The sequence below is a fragment of the Asterias amurensis genome, chromosome 18, assembly GCF_032118995.1.
Source record: "Asterias amurensis chromosome 18, ASM3211899v1".
NCBI lineage: Eukaryota > Metazoa > Echinodermata > Asteroidea > Forcipulatida > Asteriidae > Asterias > Asterias amurensis.
Window position 1 is genome coordinate 3,711,712 of NC_092665.1, and position 23,782 is coordinate 3,735,493.

General features: G+C 36.0%; 2 protein-coding genes across 3 annotated transcripts; both read left to right on the top strand.

Moving 5' to 3' along the window:
- The first annotated feature begins 228 nt into the window (after nucleotides 1-228).
- Nucleotides 229-3,704, top strand: LOC139951062 (deoxynucleoside kinase-like). Of its 2 annotated transcripts, none has more exons than XM_071949882.1 (2): nucleotides 229-292; nucleotides 1,042-3,704. In XM_071949882.1, the coding sequence occupies exon 2, from the start codon at nucleotides 1,064-1,066 to the stop codon at nucleotides 1,889-1,891; it is 828 nt and encodes a 275-aa protein (XP_071805983.1). In that variant the 5' UTR covers nucleotides 229-292; nucleotides 1,042-1,063; the 3' UTR covers nucleotides 1,892-3,704. The 2 variants fall into 2 exon arrangements, with proteins under 2 accessions (XP_071805983.1, XP_071805984.1); XM_071949883.1 differs by lacking the exon at nucleotides 229-292 and adding an exon at nucleotides 307-588.
- Nucleotides 3,705-4,081: 377 nt separating this feature from the next.
- Nucleotides 4,082-23,692, top strand: LOC139950424 (uncharacterized). Its single transcript, XM_071949099.1, has 10 exons — nucleotides 4,082-4,549; nucleotides 5,687-5,836; nucleotides 10,687-10,873; nucleotides 12,807-12,989; nucleotides 13,913-14,044; nucleotides 14,747-15,851; nucleotides 16,742-16,839; nucleotides 19,421-19,624; nucleotides 20,084-20,160; nucleotides 20,398-23,692. The coding sequence occupies exons 1-10, from the start codon at nucleotides 4,215-4,217 to the stop codon at nucleotides 20,417-20,419; spliced, it is 2,493 nt and encodes an 830-aa protein (XP_071805200.1). The 5' UTR covers nucleotides 4,082-4,214; the 3' UTR covers nucleotides 20,420-23,692.
- Nucleotides 23,693-23,782: the final 90 nt, after the last annotated feature.

Below are 23,782 nucleotides of genomic sequence, written 5' to 3' on the forward strand. Positions count from 1 at the left end.
TATTACAATTTATCGCACATATATTACAATTTATTGCATATATATTACATTTATTGCATATGTATTACATTTGTTGCATATATATTTCATTTATTGCATATATATTACATTTATTGCATACATCAAATGAATATCGCACATATGTGACAATTATCGCATATATATGAGAAACATCGCACATATATTGTACATTATCGAATAATGCAACGTTTGACACGCCATACTCGTCTGTCATTGCATGTCCAGGCAAGATTCCCAGCTCGCTTTGTTTATGTAATTTTTCTACACACAGGTTAGTGAGTCAGCCTTCAAAATAATTTATAGAACCATTGAGTAAGGACAGAAGTTAGGAACAACTTGTGTGCGAAGAGTTGGTTTCTGTAGTCTAGATAACACAATTTAGCTGTAAATCCACTGAAACTGTTATTGAACACTGTCTGTAGTAAACGGTACAGGTCGAGAAGTCTATCAACAGATCAATACAATCAGATCACACAAAATTTAAACAACACCTCGAGTTTTGGAAGTGTGAACTGAGTGAAATCGTGTTAACAGGCTCTCTCATCAAAAACAAAGGACCGAGTCAAAGTGAGTGATAAACGAATGAAAGAAATATGTTGTTAAGAACAAGAATGAGTAGGAATTTTAGTAATAATATTACTAATTAGGACTTTAGTTAGGAGTGTCATTCTTACTTCTGTAGGAAGAATTCTTTCTTTGTTTGATTGAGTTTGTTTATCAGACTTAAAAAGTTTAATTGTGCAATTTTACAATATAAGTTGTAATTCATTTTATTAATTTAAAAAAAAATACACAGAATACACAGTACAATTTGAAATTTAAAGTCGGATATCTCAATTTCAATATGTAAAAATGCATTCTATTTGCTTTCTGGTTTCGGATTTAGACTTTCTTTTACAAAATTATGGTTTTATGACATGAAACTTTCTGATGAATTTGTCAAACGCTTTTTGATAAAGTTTTCCTCGTATACTTTTCCTGATGCTAATTTAAATTTGGATTCTGAATCTTCTTTCGCAGATGTGCCTTTTAATCAGTAACAATGTTACTCAGTAGGATCTTCAGAGTCGTGGCTCGTTCTGCCAGTAACCAGAGCAACTGCATCTGTTTAAACAGAACACTCGGTAAACAGGGGTACAACATCAACGTTTTGTGTCTTCCAAGTAAACACTTGAACTTTGTGAAAATGATGAGCGATAATGCATCATCAAGAAACTTTAAATTCCAAGATGGAGAGAAACCCTTTACAGTTTCTATTGAAGGAAACATCGGGGCTGGCAAGACTACCCTCATGAACTTCTTCTCCAAGCAGAAGGACGTCACTGTTATTGAAGAGCCTGTTAAGAAATGGCAGAATGTCCGTGGCCATAATCTCTTCGATCTGATGTATCATGACCCTCTACAGTGGAGCTTTGTGTTCCAGTCCTACGTTCAACTCACCATGCTGGAGAACCATAGCATCCAAGTTGACACCCCTATCAAACTAATGGAACGGTCGGTACACAGCGCTCGATATTGCTTCGTTGAAAACATGCATCTTGAGAAGAAGATGTCCGACCCAGAGTTTGTAGTCCTGGATGAGCTTTACCAATGGGTCGTCAGAAACCATGATTTCAGCGTTGATCGCATCATTTATCTTCAGACCACACCTGAGAAATGTCATGAGAGAGTTCTTGAGCGATGCCGAGAAGAAGAAGAGGGTATTCCGCTGGAGTATTTACAAGGTATTCATCAAAGATATGAAGATTGGTTGATCCATAAGAAGTTTCCTGTCCCAGGGTCCGTGATGGTTCTGGATGCGACGTCCTCGCTGGAGGAGATGCTGAAAACATATGAAACTAAACAGAACACTATCTTGTGCGAAGGATGAAGGAAACAGGCCTGAATTTCATCTTTGAGAGAGCAAGGCCATTTCATTTTGAAATTTTTGATGTCTATGGGAAACATTTAAAGGGGTACCAAGGCCAAAGACCAGGGCAACGGAGGCCATTGCTTTAGTGAAATTCCAGGCCTAAGGAAACAATAACTCTCACTACACCAAATATCTTATTTTTTAGATTAAAAAGGACACCATACTATACTCATTTTGGGATGCATTGCTTTGAACAGAATGAACTCAAAATGGCAGCATCATGAAGGACAATGGACTAGTTTAACAGCTGACTAAACTGACACCAAAGTCATGTGAAGATCATTTTCTTTCAGATCAAATTTGGTTATAAAACTGCTTTGAAAAAGGTGTCTGGCCTAATATTATTTGACTCTCATGTGACATGATGAAGGCCAGTTCCACCGTAGGCTTAGTTTTATGCCAGTTGCCTGGTGAACAAATTCTGATTAATTTACACATTCTACTTCTTTGTACAAACTATGCTAAATCCTCTGTAAGTAATTCTTTACTTTACTATTTTCTTGATACTGTATGGGCCAAAACCACTTGTATTGCATGAGCATTGTGATTGAAGGGGGACTGCCGTCAACTCATTATCATTGTGGGCCTTTTGCTGTACTTTAAAGTTAAAGACACTGGACACTATTGGTAATTTGTCTAAGACTAATCGTCTGACTTGGTGTATCTCAACATATGCACAACAATAACATAACAAACCTGTGAAAATTTGAACTCAATTTGTTGTTGAAGTTGCATGATAATAACGGAAGTAAAAAAAACCTTGTCACACGAAGTTGTGTGCTTTCAGATGCTTGATTTCGGGACCTCAAAATCTAATTCTGAGCTTAGGTCTTGTAATCAAATTCAAATATTATTTTAGTGGAAATTACTTCTTTCTCGAAAACTACAATACTTCAGAGAGAGCAGTTTCTCACAATGTCTTATACTATCAACAGCTTTCCATTGCTTGTTACCAAGTAAGTTTTTATGCTAACAATTATTTTGAGTAATTTACCAATAGTGTCCACTGCCTTTAACTCGAACCATGTTTCTGTGTGTGCTGGCCTGAAACATCACAATAATGACAGTGCCCATTATGCCGTGCTGAGTTAGAAGTTAAACTCCATCAGAACCTGGGCCCAATTTCGTAAAGCCTGTAAGCACCAAAAAAATTGCTAAGCACAACAAAACAATTGGTTAATAGAAACGGGTTACCAGCCAATGTTACATTAAGTTTGCATTGTTGTGACTTGTGTCCCACTGAACTTTTGCTTAGCAAAGAAATTCGTCAAGCAGTATTTTCTGTTTACAGCTTAATGAAATCATGGAGGAAGACTATTTTTCCACGATGAAATCAGGCCCAGTGCTCATGTGATCATTAAAGTAATTTTCCTTTAAAGTTTCTGGTTTGTAGGTAAACAGATTATTAATCTAAACCCAACAGTGCAAAAGAAGTTGAAATCAGTTTTCCTAAATCACCAAAAATAAATTCCTCTGAATTACAACATTCCAGTTAATTTCACTTTGTAGACTGAACATTATGTAACAATAGAGGGCGCCCTTTTTGCTTTACAAAAGTGTAAACTGCATGTGTAATTTTTTTCATATTTATAGTCCTAAAAAGTGTTAATTACAGATAAGATATTGAACTTGTTTGTGGAGCTGCTTACAAGCTAATGCAGACTATCTTCAATAAAAACAAATTCGTGCCGAGATGATCTCTCCTGTTTGAGTAAGGTTTGGTTTTAAAAGCTTAGGGGACAAAAGCAATGTTTTTATTTTTTATTTCATGCTGCTTGTATAAAAAATAAAAGTAATAAAGTACTTATTAATAACTTCACACGCAGTGTTATACATTGTTTTGCTGAATTATATGCCGTATTTATTATTTATTTATCGATATTTTTCCAAGCAATGTCGGCAAAACTTGTGGCCTTTGATTTGGGCGGGGCCTGAAAGTCCAACAATAGGTGCTTCAATTACGCCTTATTGGGCTACAACACCTGTAAAGTGAACCGAGCGTGCGCTCCGTGTTGGGCTTTGATTAATTTGGGCGCTGTTTTGGGCGTGATAAATTTGCATAAAAGTTCACTGCGCAACCGATGTGCGATGTCGTCTGCTAAAATAGTTGGTCATTTCAATTGTGCGTTAGAATTTCAGCCGGCCAAACAAGTGTATCATGTTTGGAGAATGTAATGATTGATATAGTGTTTTTCTTGAAGAATCTGAAAGAAAAGGATTATTTCAGTTATGAAACAAGTGGACAAAAATAAGTGGAAACTGGTGACATTGTGATGACAATATGAGCACAAATGAAGTGTTGCGAGCGGTTCGCACGGGACAGCTCGCTACCGTCAAACGCCTCCTCGCAACGGGTCAACTCGGCCGCAATATACGGGACCCGTACGGGGCGACATGCCTGCATCTTGCTGCTCGCTCTGGAAATTTAGACCTTGTGAAATTCTTTGTGGAAGATGCGGGTCATTCTACGATTGCTACGGCTCAGAATGGTGCTTTACCGAGCCATGACGCGGCCGCTGCAGGCCACCAGGCATGCCTGGAATATCTGCTCCAATGGGGCTGTCCGGAAAACGCTAGAGACTATAATGGGGCGACAGTTTTACATCTTAGTGCAAGGTACTTAACATTGATTATTTTATGCAAATATTGAGATTTATTTTAATTTGTAAATCAGTACCTTCTGAGTTAATTAGTCTTCATGTAAAATGACAACAATTAGTGCTCTTTCACTAACTGACAGAAAGAAATCTATTATTTGGTTTCCAATTGTTTTCTTATGAAATGTTCTTTTCTTCGAATTTACTAAATTTATTGTTATATGGAATTTTTTACCTTTTAACTCATTGTGGTGAAACTATCTTGTCTTTCCCATTTCAAACTGATGCAACGAAACTGCGACTTGGGGGAAAAGGGGGGGGGCATTGGTGCTCGATATGTGGCATGGATGGTGCCCCTCCCCCCCCCCATTGTTCTCATTGTGTTCAATGGAATTTCAAGAATTCTCAGAGGACTTATACTTCAAGGGGTTATACTTCTGTACAAGGAGGAAAATAGTACAAATTGGAACATGGCACATATTCAAAATAACTTGACTCAATGGACCATCAATATTTAAAGTCCAATTGATAATTTTGTTCATATTTTGTCTGTATATTATTTGAAGTTATTCATTAACTTTTCATATTTAGAGTGTTTGTTCAAGTTGGTTATAAATTTGTTATGAACGTTTTTCACAAACACTCAATCATGTGTGATTTAGGCCCTTGACCCGCACTGTCATACCAGCAATCACATAATGAATAATTATATGAACCACACACTGTGTTTAAAACCGATATTTTATAAGCAATGGAATGTAACTTGTTCAATGAAATGTTGCCCCTTGTAAGAGAGATTGCTCAAAATTAGTTATTCTCTTAAGTTTTACTTTGAAAAATATTTTCCCTTGACTGTTCTTGTTTGGATTTTTATGTTGTGAATACTTAGTTTACATTTAAATTGCTTTGCACAAAAACATTTAATGAGATTTAAAATCTAACCAATATTTACATGTCAATTCTCCATGTTTTCTCTATTTCCTCCCGACTCCCACAGCAGATTTGAGGCAAAATTTCTACAGGTTTGTTATTTTCATGATTGATAACACAAAACATGAACACTGTCTGAATACTTTGTCAGCTCGACCAATCCTGGTTTTTTTTGTCTTTAAAATTAAGATGTCACATCTGATCAATGTCACTTTCCCCTTTGTAGATTTGGACATCTTAATCATCTGCAATACCTTGTAGAGGAGAGAGCTCTAGACCTTAGAGACAAGGACAGAAGAGGTGTTAGCGTCTTACATTATGCTGCAGCCAAAGGGGACTTATCATGTCTGTTATATCTCATCAATGCGTTGCCAGAGTAAGTCATCCTTAAAGGCACTGGACACTATTGGTAAATACTCAAAATAATTATAAGCATAAACACTTACTTGGTAACAAGCAGCTATTGATGGTATACACCATTGTGAGAAACGGCTCCCTCAGAAGCAGCTTAGTTTTTAAGAAAGAGGTAAGTTCGAACTCAAATAATGACTGACTTCAGCTGAAGCCTTCTATAGGCAGATAAAGCACACAAATTCGGGTGATTTTTCTTATATTACTCTCTCGCAACTTCGATGACCACTTGAGTAAAACTATTCACTTGTTGTTTATGCATATGTTGGGATACACTAAGTGAGAATACTGGTCTTCAACAATTACCAAATGTGTACAGTGCCTTTAAAGGCTTTGTGTCTAAGAAAGTAAATTATGCATTTGTCTCATTACTCCTATCCTCAATGGGGATTTGATTTTTATAGTGATGGTCTCTCGATGATGTAAGATGTGCTTTGAGGAGGAGAGAACTCATCATCCCCAAGATGTCTTGGATTGCTTATTCATAGTGAAAAAAATAATCACAACAACAAAACGGCCTTGCGTTTTCAACCCTATAGCAGATCTATCTTTCTCCAAGGCCAAATAACAACACAACACGCATAAACAAATGTCTTTATTGTTACAGGGAAAAATATTTCTAAAATGATTGTCACTTTTATGACAAGATACCTATAATGATAAAAACAGTAAACATGCAACTGAACTGTGACAAATTTTATGAATTTAAATTACTGTCAAACAAACAATTCTGCAAATTAATACATGCTGAGATTTTGTAACATATGTTTCCTTATAGGGTATTCTTTCTTAACTGTTCACTTGAAATTGTTGACAATTTTATGACTTAGATTTCAGATCTCTAGCTGGAATGTGGCAACTTGTGCAATTTCTTTTATAAATGTTTACCCTTTATAAAAAATCCCAGTTTACTTTGCATACAAATGCTAATATCATGATGACCTCATGCTATTCTGTATTTGGCTTATTTAATTAAATGTATTGATCACTTTTAACACCTGCAAATTCCTGTCTACACTTAACCTTGTACTTTGATCACGTTGAGTAAACAATCTAAACCATTAGGTAATCATATCTGCCAATGTCTGGTAAATTAATTGGCTAACATTGTTCTGTAATATTCCCTGTTTGAAAATCGCTGTTTTTTTTCTCTCTGTATGAATTCAATTCATTTAATATTAGTACCTATCAAACAAAACAAATAATTTGCATCAAATTATTTCTTTGTTCATAGCAAGTCAATTTTCAGGGTAAATGAAAAGAACCATTGGTTGGATATGATCTCAATGTTTTGAAGAGTATTGTATTCATTGCTCATTTCTTCAGGGAAAATTTTTTTTATGACCAAGCAAAGCTTCAAAGCCTTCATATATCTCACACTTCAAATTCATTGTTTCCAGTTATATTATGTCAAGAAAAACTTACTTTTACAATGCATCAAAATTTGCTGTTCAGCATGCCCCAAAAACTGAGATTAATTACTTAGTTTGTTTACTGTGTATCAACTGATAGAAATTCTAGAAAGTTACAATATAGAATTGGAGAAAAATAATGAGTTTTTGACATTTTTATCAATTAATATTAAATCTGCTAGTCTCTAATTAACATAACGGATCTTACCAAATCAAAGAAGCATAAGTGTGAACCATCTTTCAGTTCACCACTTATAGCAACCCTCAATGGCTGTTGTGACTGAACTCTAATGTTAAGTGTTTTATGCAGTAAAGCATGAAACAAATTCCCACATCCATCAATGATTCTGGCCATGAAATTCCGATGGATGTGTCAATCCCTGGTTGTCCCGACCATAGAACAAAATAAATATCTCAACTTGGTAGGAATGAATTTGGACTCTAGGGTGGCTATATTTTATAAAACCTTTTTATAATATAAAAAAGATGAACAACAATTATTTTGTCAGGAAATCTACCTTTTGACACCTTAAACCCTGACAGACTATGCAGTTTGGGAAATCTATCTTTCTATATCTATCTATCTATCTAGCCTATGTCGCTCCCCTGCAGAAGGAAGTCCTCTTAATCACCATTCCACATTGGTCTTTCTTGTGCATGTGTGGCCTAAATTTTCTCCATACCATTCCACAATTATTTGGATTTTGGTATAAAAATGCCTGACTCTTTGATACAGACATTGTTGTTTTGTCCTACCAACCACAAGGCTTCTGAATCCTTCACTCTGGCAATCGTTTACAGAAAAAAAACTCAGGACTGACAACAATCTATATTTTAGATTAGTAAATGATCCCCACCCCTTCCTCTTTCCACTAGTTAAGGATCCAAGAAAATCACAGACTAAAGCACCATAAAACTTTCTGGATTACTTAGTTGTGGCTAAATTTGCAATAAATTAGTAAATGTATAAATACATTCAATATTTTATTGCATAACTGCATACTGTTTATTCATATACCGCTCTTCATTCATTATTCCATAATATTCAAATATTGATTTTTGCTAACATCTGGAATATTATTTCCATTGTTTATTATGACTGTGCTTCAACTTACCACTTGAAAACATATGTGATTATGCAAATGACAGACTATAGAAACATCCCCAACACTTCATAAACAGCAAAGTTACTATAAAAACAAATCAATAAATAAACTGTGGGGCTTCTAGACAGAATTGAAGGCACTAAAATAACTCTGCAATTGCATCAGTATACATTGACAATTAGGGGCCAACTTGATTGCAAAAAATAATAGAACTGAAAATGTTGCACTTCATTTTTTACCTTAGAAATATAAAAAAAAATACAACAAACATTCAAACTATCATTTTTAAAAACTCAAAACGAGTATACAAAATAGATAAAAACCAAACATAACAGTAATTCAATTGAAACATATTAAGTAATGCATTTAATGCTTTGATTGCCAAAAGCCGCATCTAAAAATAAAATAAAAAAACCCACCAAACCCCCCCCCCCCCTAATAATAATAATAATAAGTAAAATAAAATATATATATAAAAAATAAAAATAAAATAAATGAAAATAACAGTTCAATATAATTTTTTGTTTTTATGATTAGTCATATTTATTGAAATTTGCAAAATCATTGGGCTTGAAGTAATTCCTCCTTTAAAGAGAAACCATTTTTATGCAAATTGTAGCGGGTGAAAATGTGCCATTATTGTGTGTTATCGCCAGGAAGTCTTTTGTAGGCGTTTCATCCTGAACTATTCCAACCTGCAAGCCAGGAACACCTGCTTTTTGTGAAGCATGGCACTCAAATAAGCCTACTCATTTAGTGTGAGGATGAAGACTGAAATGGACAAGTCTTGTTTTCAAGTTGTTAGTCTCTAAATTTTTGCTAGGAATATGCAATTTGCAAACAGCCCGGTAATCATTTAATATTCCCATTAAATTCAGATCACACTCTTCAGTAAAACGTAAATAGGCTAAATAATACTTTAAAAAATGTTTGTTTTGTAAAATTCGACCAAAGCTGCACTTATTTTGTAAAAGTAAATTAACATTAAAATGTATTATTAAGTAATATTTAAGTATTTCATTTTTTACCTGTTTTTATTTTGTGATAATCATGTAGAAAAACATGTAGATTAAGATTGTTGAATGAAATGTGTTTCATATTAAATAAATTCTTCTGGAAGTTTCATAATAATTGTTCAGAGAAAACATAATGTCTGAATAAACACTTAATAAATATTTGAAGCCTTACCGACATAAAACAAAAATAACAAGACCAACAAAAACCTTTAAAAAAACAATCTGAAATTTTCTAATATTAAATTTATAATTTTTCCTGCTATTTGAATATTGTATGGTTAGACACTGCGTGAATCAAAATGCACATATACACCCCTCTTCAATTTTATTAAATTTAAAAGTAATATCACAAATAATTTGTCATTTTTCTGAAATGAAATGCTGATTCTACACACGGAACACGTTTGTTTTGACAAAAACAAAGACCGTCTAAATCCCCAGCAGACATCTCAGAAATAAAAATAGAAAACCGAGCCTTCGTCAACATTCGCATCCCTTTACTCTAATGTATATTGACACAAGAGAGTGGGTTCTACTGCGGTTTTCCTGTTTTATTTATATCTGAGAGATAGAAACTGAAAAATTACATGGTCAAAGTCAAACTAGAGAGCCATTATTGAAATCATATTGAAAATAGTGAATTGAGTGACAGAAACCCATTAAAATGTTATTAAATTTTTCAGGCATCAACTCTTGTTTTGTTTTATTTTATTTTGTTGATTGATTGAGTGTTTACCTTCAAGTTACTTGAATTTATAATAATAATAAAGACTTGTAATGCACACAAATCCACCCTGCTGGGTGTTCAAGTCGCAGTATAAGGTATAATGACAAGTCAGAAATTTGTTTTTAATAGTTGGATATTTAACATAACATAAATTTAATAATTTAAAGGCTATATAAGTACTAATTCAATCTACATTTGGAGCAAGTCAGGGAAAATAGAAGCTTTTAAATTAACAACAAAATCATACTTTTAATCCCCAATCTGTTATAATGAATAACAGTGTATGAAGGAAATATAACTACCATTCAAAAAAAATAATTCTGGTTATATTAATTGAATGTTTCTTGCTGTGAAAAATCTCTCATATAAAGTTTTCCCTATCACAAAAACAATCAGTTGAGATTAATATAATTTCAGTCACTTCCAACCATTTCTTCAGAAAAGTCTTAACTGATAATTGTGTTTATTGTAGTTACATTTGATAGCTTGGAAAATATTGGAGCAAAACTAGTTATATTTATTTTAATATTTGTGTTTTTTTCTGTTCAATGCAGCATGGCAAATGAGCGAACTGAGAACGGTGCAACACCAGCATACTTTGCAGCCCAGAATGGCAACTTAGCGAGCCTACAACATCTTGTGAAGAAAGCGGGGGCCAATGTGCACCTGCGGGCAAATGATGGGATGCAACCTGTACATGCCGCAGCACAGACCGGCCAACTACACTGTGTCATATGGCTGGTAAGAACCATAGAGTATAGAAGACAGCAGATACAGATAGTGTGGAGAGGGTACATCTCCCCTCCCCCAGCCCCTTTACTCCCCGGCAAGCCTCATACAATGTATGAATATGGTGGTACACTGTTCTAATCAATGTCCTGGGCCCAATTTCATAGAGCTGCTAAGCACACAAATTTGCTTAGCATGACATTTTTGCCTTGATAAAAACCGGATCACCAACCAAATTTCCACATGATTTTCAGGATAGAAACGACAGCTGAATACCAGTAACAAGCAATATCCAACAAATGGAAATTTGGTTGGTAGTCCTGTTTTTATCAAGGAAGAAATTTCATGCTAAGCAAATTTTTGTGCTGAGCAGCTCTATGAAATTGGGCCCAGGCATCCAGGCCGAAAAACTCCTTTAGCCAACAACCATCTTGATCCACCCATGAGAAGGGATGAAGGTTTCTGTCACAAAAACTACTTTAATTATTTTGAGTTCTGGCCGAATAATTCTGGAAAAAAGTAAATCCATCTTTGATTGAGGAACTATTGCATTTTTTGAATGAACAAAGACAAATATACTGCAGTGGGATATGAACCTTAACCTCCAGATTTATATGCCAGCACTCTACCAGCTGAGCTATCAAGCCCTATGAAGATCCTTCAAGCAAGTATGGTGGAGTGATGGCGCGTTAATCTGGAGGTCAGCGGTTCAAATCCCGCTGAAGTAATTTTGTCTTTGTTTAATCCAAAAATGCAATGATTCATTTGCTGATGGGTTTACTTTGTTGTTAGAGTTATTTGTTTTTAACAACCAGAAAACAGCAGATATACAAAGAGCGTTGAGAGCTAGGGCACCCCCCCGTTCACTCCCTGGCAAGACTAATACAATCCATGTATTTGATGGTAAGCTATTGTATCTAATGGCCAGGCATCCCCTCCAATAAACTCCGACCTTCAGTTAGTAACACCTTTTATCCACCCCAACCCTTGAGAAGAAGGGAAAAGGCTGCCGCCCTCAAAAACCTGTTTTAATTATTTTGTATTCTGGTTTAAAACCAAAATATTTATGAATAAAAAAGGAAATCCATCTGCAAATTTGTCGTTGCATTTTTTTGGAATGTACAAACAAAATATTTACCATAGCAGGATTTGAACCCACAACCTCTGGATTAATGTCCCAGCACTCTACCAACTGAGTTATCCAATATAGTCATATGGTGTCAGTCTTCCTTGTGGTTTGTCATACTATGAATTGTATTTTTGCAAACATTTGTTCTCTGACTGGCATTTTCAAGCATGTTTGATTTGTAATCAGAACATCAAAATGCATATATACCTATAATTAAACGGAAACGACAGAACATACTTTTGTGGCTAATGGTTGAAAGCATGCCACAAGCACGTACCAGGCACTTATTGAAGCCTCTTCAAATTTGAAGTGGTTTCATGATTTACATACTTGAACCTTATTGAGTTGTCTGGATAGAGGAAAGGTTTAGTTATTTGTTCTAGGAGGTGGTTTCCATGGAAAAGCTTCATTGTGTTTTTTTAAATGTAAAAGACTGATAAAGAAAAGCATCAGGAGTGAAAACAATAGAGGGAGTGACCACACTGGCTTAATGACCCAGAAAACAAATTGTGAAAAACTGAGAATTTTTCTATTTGCAATCCACTTGAAATGAAAGTTTCAATAATGATGAAGAATTTGGAGATAGTGCTTGATTTTTTAAGACAATCTGCACTAGTAGACCACACCCTGTAGCTCAAAACTTTTACTTGACCAGGGAATTATTCACAGGGCCTAAAATATTTTTCTTTTTTATATTTGCTGAACTTCCAGCAGGAGGAGAAAAGGAGTTTGTTAAGGTATAGGAAAATTCTGGAGAGGACACCTTCTACCATTGGGCATGATCCGATTCTAATTATTCCTAGTATTGTGTTTCAGATCCAAGAGCAAGGCGTGTTGCCAATGGAGAGAGATAACGATGGTGCTACTCCTCTTCACTTTGCTGCTAGCCGTGGTCAGTCAAATGTAGTCCGATGGCTGCTGGGGAATGGAGCAACCTGTGATAAAGATCACCTTGGAGGTACTCCATTACATGACGCTGCTGAGCATGGTCAATTAGAGGTATGCGTTAGTAACACTACAGGTGGATTTATGTACTGAAGGGCGTTAGAGTTTGGAGATCATTGAAGGTGGGGGCTTGGATAAAAATGATAATGATTACAGGCCTTGGGCTGATTTCACAAAGAGCTAAGATTGATCGTAGCTGCAAATCAATCGTAGTTGCTAAGTATAGTGTGATGTCACAATACAAATCACTATGGTGACACTGACAATTTGTCTTACGATGGATTTTATTGCTTTGATGAAATCGAACCCTAGAATTACACACAGAAGCGATGACCTCTGTTGCCCCTGGCCTTGGTCTTGGTTCCCCTTAAATGTTTCCCTTAGATTTTAAGATTTTCCAATGGAAGTGTCGTTACAATATAAAAATTGCCTTTTCCTTTTCAAGATAACATTCCAGACCTGTGACTATTAAAAATATCTTCTTTCTCAAAAACTATTTTACTTCAAAGAAAATCGTTTCTCACAATGTTTTATACTATCAACAGCTCTCCATTGCTCATTACCAAGTAAGTTTGTATGCTAACAATTATTTTGAGGAATTAACAATAGTGTCGGAGGGGCAACAACTCCGCTCATCAGCTGATCAGACCCGGCTTTCTGTTCCTTAACTAGACGGAAAGCTGGGGATAGCTCATTCTCCATGGCTGCCCCTTGCCTATGGAATGAGCTCCCCGCGGGTCTGCGAGAGGCGATCTCGTTGCCTGTGTTCAAAAGCCTCCTCAAGACATTTCTGTTTCCCCACCCATCCTAGTTCGTTTTTCTTTTTTTCCTAGTCTTATGTAAAGCGCTCTGTTCTCTGTAGAGAGCTATATAAACGCTTCATATTATTAGGGGTTAGCAGAAATAATTAAACATAATTCCTAGGAATAATTTTACTAAATATTCATTTGTTAATTTCGGTTTGATTTTATTCACAGTGCGCCAAGATTTTAGTTGAGCATGGTTGTGATGTAAACAAAGAAGATAAAGACTTTCTTGTTGCGTCCGATCTAGCCAAAAAGTGCGGTCATCTACAAGTTTCAAAATATCTTCGAAGTATCGAGAAAAGGGTAAGTTGACTAAATTAAATCAGTTTGTTGTCAGTAGTTCATAAGAACCTGGGGTGGATTTCACAAAGGTAGTCCTAACTTAGGACTAGTCCTAGGCAATGCTAAGAGATGGGACCAGTCCTAAGCTAGGACCAGTAACTCATCTTAACTTAGGACTGGTCCTATCTCTTAGCATTGCCTAGGACTAGTCCCAAGTTAAGACTACCTTTGTGAAATCCACCCCTGGCTTCATAAGTTCTTTGTGACACACTACACCTCTTCATTACCCAAACTCGAGTGCTTTATTTTATAGAGTTGCTGAAGCAGAAAACATTGCTTAGTAAGTTTCTGCTGAGCAAAAAATAGCAGAAAACAAGTCACAACTGGTATAATATATGAGATGGTATTTAGGCTGGTAAGCATAATTGTTTTGTGTTTTGATTGTTTTTTTGTTTTCACAAATAATGTTCTTGAAATTCGGCCAGCCTTGTACATATGTATATTCAGTAAAAGCTTAAAAGTGAAGCATTCATTTTATTACTGCTACCTTTGTTTAAAGATTTTAAGTTTAAATATATTATTTGTTATTTGTTTCAATTGTCTTATAAAAGTTGAAATCAGGGTACTTTTCTTGTTTTTGTTGTGGCTATAGAAAACTTAACCTAGAAGCAACTTTGAATTCAAATAGTAAATTAATCTTGTTTATGTTCTATTTTGTTTCAGAGTGGAAAGGTCAAGGGCAAAGGACGCAGTTGTCACAACATCCCTTCTGATCATGAGGCTGGAGTGTACGTCAAACACAGCTCCCCAACCTCCTCCTCTTTATCGTCCTCCATCCTGTCTGACCACGAGAGCTCATCCTCCATGGGAACCATCGGTGAGGAACTCATCGAACGTCTTGGTTGCTATGAAGTCACCGAGTCACCGGAGCCTACACCTGATCCAGAGTACGTCCAGCTTTTCGATAAACTTTCTGAAATCGACCCCTCACGGCAAGGTTTTGTCAAAATCACTCCGAAGAAAACAAAAAAGTCTCCTCAGAAATTTCACGACGCAAAAGACGTTTGCACTCAAGGAACTCAAACGGATGATGGAAGGGAGAACACTATTCCTCAAGAAAAAAAATCGGTAACCACCCCACCTGCCATTTCGCCAAAGAAGAGTCTCCGGAGACAGACCGCGAGAGAAGAGTCTGTCATATCATCTCCGAAGAATGCTTGGACATCACAAAGTCCTGATGAAACAGTTACATCTCCGACAAAGCTCTCACCTGACAAGAAAGAGCTACGATTCAGCACGACGGTGATGGTGGAAGAAATCGCACGGAGAGAGGATAATCAGATGAGCCCAAAGAAACGATCGGTGCAAATGATTCCGCTTAATTCATCTCTGGAAGCAGTCATCAAATCACCGCCGCTTCGAAGACAAGCACACATACTGTCCTCACCACCACCTCTTATCAACTCACCACCACCTCTCACCAACTCACCACCTCCTGATTTGAGAGCGATAACTCCCAACAGACCAAATAAGATTGTGATACCAACGGCTTTAGCAGCGCCACCCTTTGGACTTTCAAATGGAACTGATCACAATCGCAAACCACGCGATGTGTCGTCACGTTTGTCTTTCATCACCTCTAGTATAGTCACTCCATCACCCACTCCTCCACCTCCACCAGCTCTCCCTAATGGCTTTAACCACCGCAGTCCGACCAGCAGTGTATCACCACGTCTGTCATCTCATGTGGCAGGTCCACCGTCACCCAGTGATCTGGCTGGTGTGGTTCTGAAGCCCACCAGCTCAAACAGCTCCCCGAGACCATCAAGTAAGTCTTAAACTATTATCAAAATCTTTTAAAACTTATTCCCTTAGGCATCCTTTGTAAATGGCAAAAATAGTGGGTTTGAGACTCCCCTTAGTCTATAGGATGAAGCCCCTGAACCTCCTGGGGGTTATAATTCAGAGGATTCTTTCTACAATGTCACTACAAATGTATAAATTTACTTCCGATTTTTACTTAAATTTTGAAGAAGAAAAAATACTTTGTACTCGCCAAGAAAGAAATGCAGGTTTTCTAATACATTAAATTTATACTACCCTCCTAGCTCAATTCAGAACACATATCCCAACATGCATATCATTTAGCATTTTGCCTACAAACTTATCAAAATAACCCAATGTTTTTTTTAAATTTTGTTGATTTAACAAAAAGGGTTGTTCAGAAAACAACATTCTTAAAGGAACATTACAGAATTGGTAAGAAACAAAATCACAGAAACAAAGTTCACAGATTTACATCAAACTTACACGGTCTAATGATGATAGTAGAAAACATCCCTTGAAATATTTATAACTGAAATGTCATATTTAGTGAGAAACTAATAATCTAATTTTGCATTTGGAGTTTATTGCTCAGTGAGCATTTTAATCATTTTTTTTCTTCAATCGATGTCATGCAAAATGTGTAATCGGTTTTTCACTATTTTTTCGTGACCCAGTAGACTGATCGATCTCAAACTTCTACAGGTTTGTAAGTTTATGTATATGGTGGATTACACTGCCAGCAACTGTTTGTTAGCAAAACCAATTCTGTAATGTTAATTCAACATAAACTACAGTATGCTACAGTTCAACCAGTTCTCCTGTCTCCATTCATCTCCCGAATATTTATCTCCCAGTCCCAGTAAGGAAATTCAATTTGTGTTTTTGTTCGAGGTTCTCCTAGCAGGGGAAATCATGCTGATTTAATCGCGGAGATAAAGGCTGGGACCTCGCTCCGACAAACACGAAACAATCAGTCTGGATTCCTTCGGGTAAGAAGTCAATTTCAAGATGTATTCCTCCGTGACATTTTGAAGAATTTACTCTTTTGTTAGTTCCCAGCATATTATTATGGAATCTCCTTCCTATTTCCTATTATCAGGGCCCAATTTCATAAAGCTGTTAAGCAGAAAATATTGCTTTTGCTTAATAAAAATTTTTGCTAAGTGAAAATTTAGTGGGCACTAGTCAAAACAATGTATACTTGATGTAATTTTGGCTGGTTTACCTGTTTCCATTAAGCATACCCCCCTCCTATAAGACAGCTTATTTCTGAACAAATATCAGTTTTTTGTTCGGAGACATCTCAGTGTTCTGTAAGATAGAAGTCTTCAATTCAATACAACCACTGGATCTTGTATGTTGCATTTAATTTAAAGAATCCGGACACTATTGGTAATTGTCAAAGACCAGTCTTCTCACTTGGTGTATCTCAATATACGCATAAAATAACAAACCTGTGAAAATTTGAGCTCAACTGGTCATCAAAGTTGGCAGAGAATAATGAAAGAAAAAACGCCCATGTTGTGTGCTTTCAGATGCTTGATTTTGAGACCTCAAGATCTAATTCTGAGGTCTCGAAAAAAAAATCAAATATTTTAGTGAGAAATTACTTCTTTCTCAAAAACTATGTCACTTCAACAGCTCTCCATTGATTGTAACAAGTAAGTTTTTATGCTAACAATTATTTTGAGTGATTATTACCAAGAGTGTCCAGAAATCTTGATAAAATTAAACTAAGCATGATTCTCTTTCCTACATCCTTTAAACTGATATCAACTGTTTTTTGTTTTGCTTTGTTTGAAAAAGAGAGAAGGAGTTAATTTTGCTGTTAACAAATTGCCTACCAATTAGCAATCTTTTTAATATTCATTTCCGGAGTCATTTGTCCATGATGCAATTATTAGATCTCTTCACTCTGGTCTAGACTTTCCTAGGGGACATAGAGGTCTTGGTGCCACTTTATAAAAATAAATAAAAATAAAATAAAAATGCTTTGGCAAACAGCTTATCCGCCAATGATTATACATAATGTGTTCATTGAATATAAAACCTAAAGGTTGCTCTCTCAATTGCGAAAGAGCCTAGCTTTAAATCTCATTGTCATTAATTGCAATTTTGTTAAGTTAAATTTAATTATATTGATAGCCATAAGCACTTTTAGCAGCAAATGTAAAAAGACTACGATCCATTAGAGATCATCACTGTCAGAATTTTTATAATTTTTCAGCCAGAATAAATTATGTAAAAACGAACTGTAATTGATGAATGCCTATAACGTATCTTTGATGGCAAAATTAATTTACTTCATTCTACAGTACTTGTGCAGCATGAATTGTAGTTAGGTGCTCTGCATACGAGTTGTATATTATATGATTTTTCTGTAGTGGCCAGGGACATCTAAAAATAACAATCTTTTTTATTAAGGCTGTAATTGTCAATGACCCAGCTGCTACCAGATGTGATTTAAATAAAGCCAGGGAAGTCTAAACTTCTAGGACAATTAATTTACAAGTTAATTAAGTCATTCAATAATTTGATTATTCCTCAATAATTTTGGTAGTTATCCTTGTGCTGGTGCCGTGGCACCCAACATTGGGAAAGACAGACAGAGGAGGGCTATGCAAAACATACATTGAACCAACTATAAAGCCCCTTTCACACGAGAGTAGTTTAGCAAGGGTCCCTTGTTAAATTGTAGCATGGTTGTAAAATGTTACCAATGTACCATTGCCCAAGTTCCCTTGCAAAATCTTGTCATACATTGCTACATTTTACAACCATGTTAAAGTTTAGCAAGGGACCCCAGTTAAATTGCTGGTGTGTGAAAAGCACTTAAGACTCCAACCTGACCTATGAGAACATAGGCAATAGACCCTTCCCATGAAATATGTAAATTGCACATAGCGCGTGCGCACTAACGTTTTGGTTGGCAAATTGCGGGAACATCGCGCTGTTTTGTACACGGGTAATGGGTGCGTCACGCAGATGCGATAGCGCGTCTGCTTAGTGCACAACTCTATGGCGTTTGCCAACCAACAGGGTCTGTACGCATGCGTGAATGTAATTAGCATATTTCATGGGAAGGGTCCATTGCATGCTGGACAGGAACATTTGGAAAGCCATCACATATGCCTACATGTATGTCCAGTGGAAGCTTGGAGTGAATGACATGTATAGTTTCTTCAAAATGGCTTTATCAACCCAAAATACATGCTGCACGAAATCAAATTTGTTCTTCTATCTTTCCCTTTTTCCGAGTGTAATTTTCTATTTAAGTAAATATTCCTTTTAATAGGTTAGCATCAGGATAAAGAATATGTATCCACACACTAATATGTTAAGCACTGTATACTTGGTACTTTCCCGAGTCCTGTGAAAATAAAATCCACAGGCATTGTACTCAGGTGGCAATACGAACCCATGACCTTTACCATTTTAGAGCAAATGTCTTGCCACTAGACCACCAAGATTGCTTGGTAGCCAGAGGCATTTCAAATCCTATTTCTAATACATTGTATTAAATTGTCATTAAAATTAGTTTATTGAAACTTTAAATATTAATATTGACAGGTGAATAAGGACACTACACCAAGAAACCTGAGTCCTGTCTTGGATAAAGGACCCAAGGTGTACTATGCTGCAGACTTCTTAGCTAAGATACCAATGGTGAGCGAAGGAGGGCTTGAGCTACCGGACTGGAAGAGACGATTCCTGGCTAAGAAGGAAGCTGATAAAGCTAACCAACAAGCAGCTACCGACTACAAAATAGAGAAGGTATGTAAGAATTTCTTCCATTTCATTTAATTTATTGTGTACAATATGATTTGAGGCATTGCATGGTGAAGTATCAATAAATATTTGGTTTGCGGTAACACCAAGTGTGTATCTACTTGCCAGGTAGAGTTTGTTCTTTGTACAATGTTGGATAACTGTCTTTCTATATAATACTTCCACTAAGTAGATTTATCGGATTGTTCGATAGGGAGCTGAGATGGTTTAAGGAATGTTTGAAGGCCCAGTGACCAGGGGTAATAAGGTTGGAAGTACTTTGAGACGCCCTTCGGGTTGTGATAAAGTGCTCTGTAAAAATTGATAATTATTATTTACTATTATATTATTATTATTATTATTATTATTGTTATTGAGTACCGCCTGTGAGCGACCAATCTCTCTCTCAGTACATTTTAGTTTAACGTTTTAAATGTGATTGTGTTATTCTGTTTGACTTTGTAGCAGCGAGAAGCTGATGAAATGAAATACAGAGACATGCCTCCTTGGAAAGTAGAGTTACTGAAGAAGAAAGAAGCAACGTAAGTCAACAACCGTGAAAAAAAATCATTCCGCAAACTTTCCTTTCCTATGTACTAACTTTGCATCCATTATTCTCCCTCTAAAACTCACAAACTAACTAGATAATATGAATCACTGGTTTTGATTAGATAATTTTGCTCAGTTATTATCATAAACTTAACTGTATCTTTTCCATTCTGGTAGAAAATGGATGACTAAAAACCACTTAACGTAGAACTTGTTTTATTTTGTTTTAGAAATAATCGTGACAGCTCTTGACAAATTCCAGTCTTGTCTACTGAAGGTATCTAACAGTCTTGACAATCAACCTAACACAAACTTCTTAACTCCACTGATTTATACTGGTAATGGCAGATCAACATAACAAGCACCTTGCACCGAGACAACAATCGTTTGGGAACTTTTGAGACCATAACGGGCATCCGACTGACAGGTCCTTTTCCCTTTTCCATTGATCTCAGCGACGAGAACGATGAATCAGTCATACATCTTGGAGGGCAAACCGTATGCGCGTCTTAACGCGTACATCAATGAAGCACACAGCGTTCCAGGTTTGATTTCTATGGCACACGTACGTACACGCACACGCTCACAGACGCCATGTTGTAGGGCAGGTATTTGAATGGCGAAGTCATGGTCAAATTCAATACGGTCTATTGCATAGGAACTCTTTCCTTTGTTTCTTTGCCAGGTCAAAACCTAGTGTAGTAAAAGACTTTTTATAGGAAATTAAAGTAATATAATTTCCACTTTTCAACGTCGCAGTATGTTGTTAATAATACTACTGAGCTCTTATAAGGCACTTTATCTTTGGCCGCCTCAAAGTGCTTATTATGTTTATGGACCAGTAAAAAACCTGGTAGAACAATGAAATGACAAGCTAACTGGTCCTGCTGGCCAGTCATTGAAACTGGATGCCAGTTAATGGATTAGAGATGTACAAAGGAAGATAAGTATTAAAGAAAAGGAATAGTGCCTTGCGATATTTTTTGAGAGACAGAAGATTTTTGAAAATTGTATGTATTTAATGAAATCATAAAAATGCAAATTTTTATTTAAACTACTAATTTGTTGTAAGTTAAGAAGCTTATACTTTATAGTTAATCAAAACCAATTTATTTTGCACAATTGATTAACTTTCATGATGTTTGACAAACTTAATTGGATCAATACAACACCGTACACTTGTTTCTTTTGTGCTTTATGAATTCTTGGGGTTTTTCAACTTAAAGGCACTGGACACTATTGGTAATCACTGTTAGCATAAACACTTATAAGTTAACGATCAATGGAGAGCTGTTGAAAGTATAAAACATTGTGAGAAACGGCTCCCTTTGAAGTAACGTTGTTTCGAGAAAGAAGTAATTTTCCACTCAAATATTTGAATTTGATTTTGAGACCTCGGAATTTAAATTTGAGGTCTCAAAATCAAGCATCTGAAAGCACACAACTTTGTGTGGCAAGGGTGTTTTTCTTCCATTATTATCTTGCAACTTTGATGACCAAGTGAGTTCAAATTTTCACAGGTTTGTTGTTTTGTGCATATATTGAGATACACCAAGTGAGAAGACTGGTCTTTGACAATTACCAGTAGTGTCCAGTGTCTTTAAAACCAGATTCATAGTCAGCGAAGGACAAAATACACCACTGTTTGAATTGTCACTTCTTTTAATGTTCCTAATACATTTTCATGAGGTAAAATGTATACTGTTACCTGATCGGTTGGTACATAATAAAGTGTAGGTTAACTTAACCATACAAATAGTAATGTTTGTATGTTTGGGATCTTTAAAGGAACACGTTGCCTTGGATCGGACGAGTTGGTCTATAAAAAAAGCGTTTTTAACCGTTTGTTATAAAAAGCATATGGTTGGAAAGATGTTTTAAAAGTAGAATAGAATGATCCACACAAGTTTGCCTCGAAATTGCGTGGTTTTCCTTTTACTGTGCGAACTAACACGGTCGGCCATTTATGGGAGTCAAAAATTTGACTCCCATAAATGGCCGACTGTGTTAGTCGACGAGGTAAAAGGAAAACCGTACAATTTCGAGGCATGTTTGTGTGGATCATTGTATTCTACTTTTACAGCATCTTTCTACCTATATACATTTTATAACAAACGCTTTTCAAAGACCAACTCGACCGATCCAAGGCAACGTGTTCCTTTAACAAAATCTGATTTTCCCATTAGATTATATATCATAAGGCTATTTTTTTTTTTTTGAATCCATGTCTGCATTACATTATATTACGGGTACAAAATCAGCCATGGAGCCTGAATATTTCTCCAGTCGGTCTCACTTTGGTCATGTGGGTTGATATTATAAACTTAATATTGCTGCATCATGCTTAAAGGACTTTTATTTTATCAAAAGTTATTTTTTTTTGACATCTTTATTTGTTTTTGGATGTAAATGTTCAAATTCCAAGACCTTAAAAACTAACTCCACTTTGTTCTTGAAAAGACATTTCTCGGTTTAACACTTCCTAGCATTCCAAATTATCAATATGATAACAAGTAAACACCTATAAATATTGTGTTTTTTTCGACATGTGTTACATTGCACTAGTAATAAACATTAACAACATGAAAGAAAACCTGTTTGTGGTGTGCCTTGTTAACCTTGAAGCTTTCATAAATTATTTTCCTTTGTCCAACCCAAAACTCTTTTAAAATTAACAGATTCAGTTTCCCTTGTGGCTTATCGCTTGATATAACAATCATTGTATTCTACTTTTAAAACGTCCTTCTAACCATATGCATTTCATAACAAACGGTTTTCAAACGCTTTTTATAGACCAACTCGTCCAATCCAAGGCAACGTGTTCCTTTAAGGTGATCCCCTGGCTGCCGCTTCCTAGGTTGTTGTAAACCTGGATGTGATTATACGGCAGATGCAGGTTGAATGGTTCTGACTGGAATCCTCAAATAATTGACACAATAGGGGGGAGGCCGCTAACATTAGGGCTCGTCAGTTTAGTTGGTAGAGTGCCTGCACATTTTTTCTGGAGGTTCAAATCCAATTCTAATTTGTTTTTGTTCAACAAATTATATTTAAAAAAACTTTCTGTTTTGTCTACAGCCTGCCAATTTCATCCAACTAAGCAACATTAACACCCATCAAAGTATACTTTGAACTTAAAAAGTATCTTTCTTGCAATTACTACAAAACAAATACTTGGAAACAACTATTGCTGAAGTTCTCTAAAACTAAATAAAGACGGAATAGCATTTTTACAAAATATCTATTGAAACGTGTTTGAAAAACAATACCATTGTGGTCCCTTAATATATTGTCAGGAATATTGGAACCGGCTTGAAGTGACTTGGCAAGCCACTAACTGAGCCATGGTCTTAAGTGACTTGGCAAGCCACTAACTGAGCCATGGTCTTAAGTGACTTGGCAAGCCACTACCTGAGCCATGGTCTTAACCTTAATGTCCATTCCAATTTTTCCATCAGACTTTTTTGCGAAAGTCTTTTCCTCTTAGGAAATCTCTTGGAACCTTTAGGAAATAAATTCCAGAAATTTGGCCGCGACACATCATTTTCCTTGGTAGATCAAGATTCCAAAAAGAGTCGTCCAAATAAATGTTAGTAATTGACCCATTTTCAAACT

What these genes read in the sequence shown, in the direction of transcription:
- LOC139950424 (XM_071949099.1), top strand. Translation starts at nt 4,215, where the DNA reads ATGAGCACAAATGAAGTGTTGCGAGCGGTTCGCACGGGACAGCTCGCT. An exon ending in GTTTTACATCTTAGTGCAAG is followed by an intron (nt 4,550 to 5,686) that starts GTACTTAACATT and finishes TCCCCTTTGTAG; the next exon opens with ATTTGGACATCTTAATCATC. An exon ending in TTCGAAGTATCGAGAAAAGG is followed by an intron (nt 14,045 to 14,746) that starts GTAAGTTGACTA and finishes ATTTTGTTTCAG; the next exon opens with AGTGGAAAGGTCAAGGGCAA.
- LOC139951062 (XM_071949882.1), top strand. Translation starts at nt 1,064, where the DNA reads ATGTTACTCAGTAGGATCTTCAGAGTCGTGGCTCGTTCTGCCAGTAAC.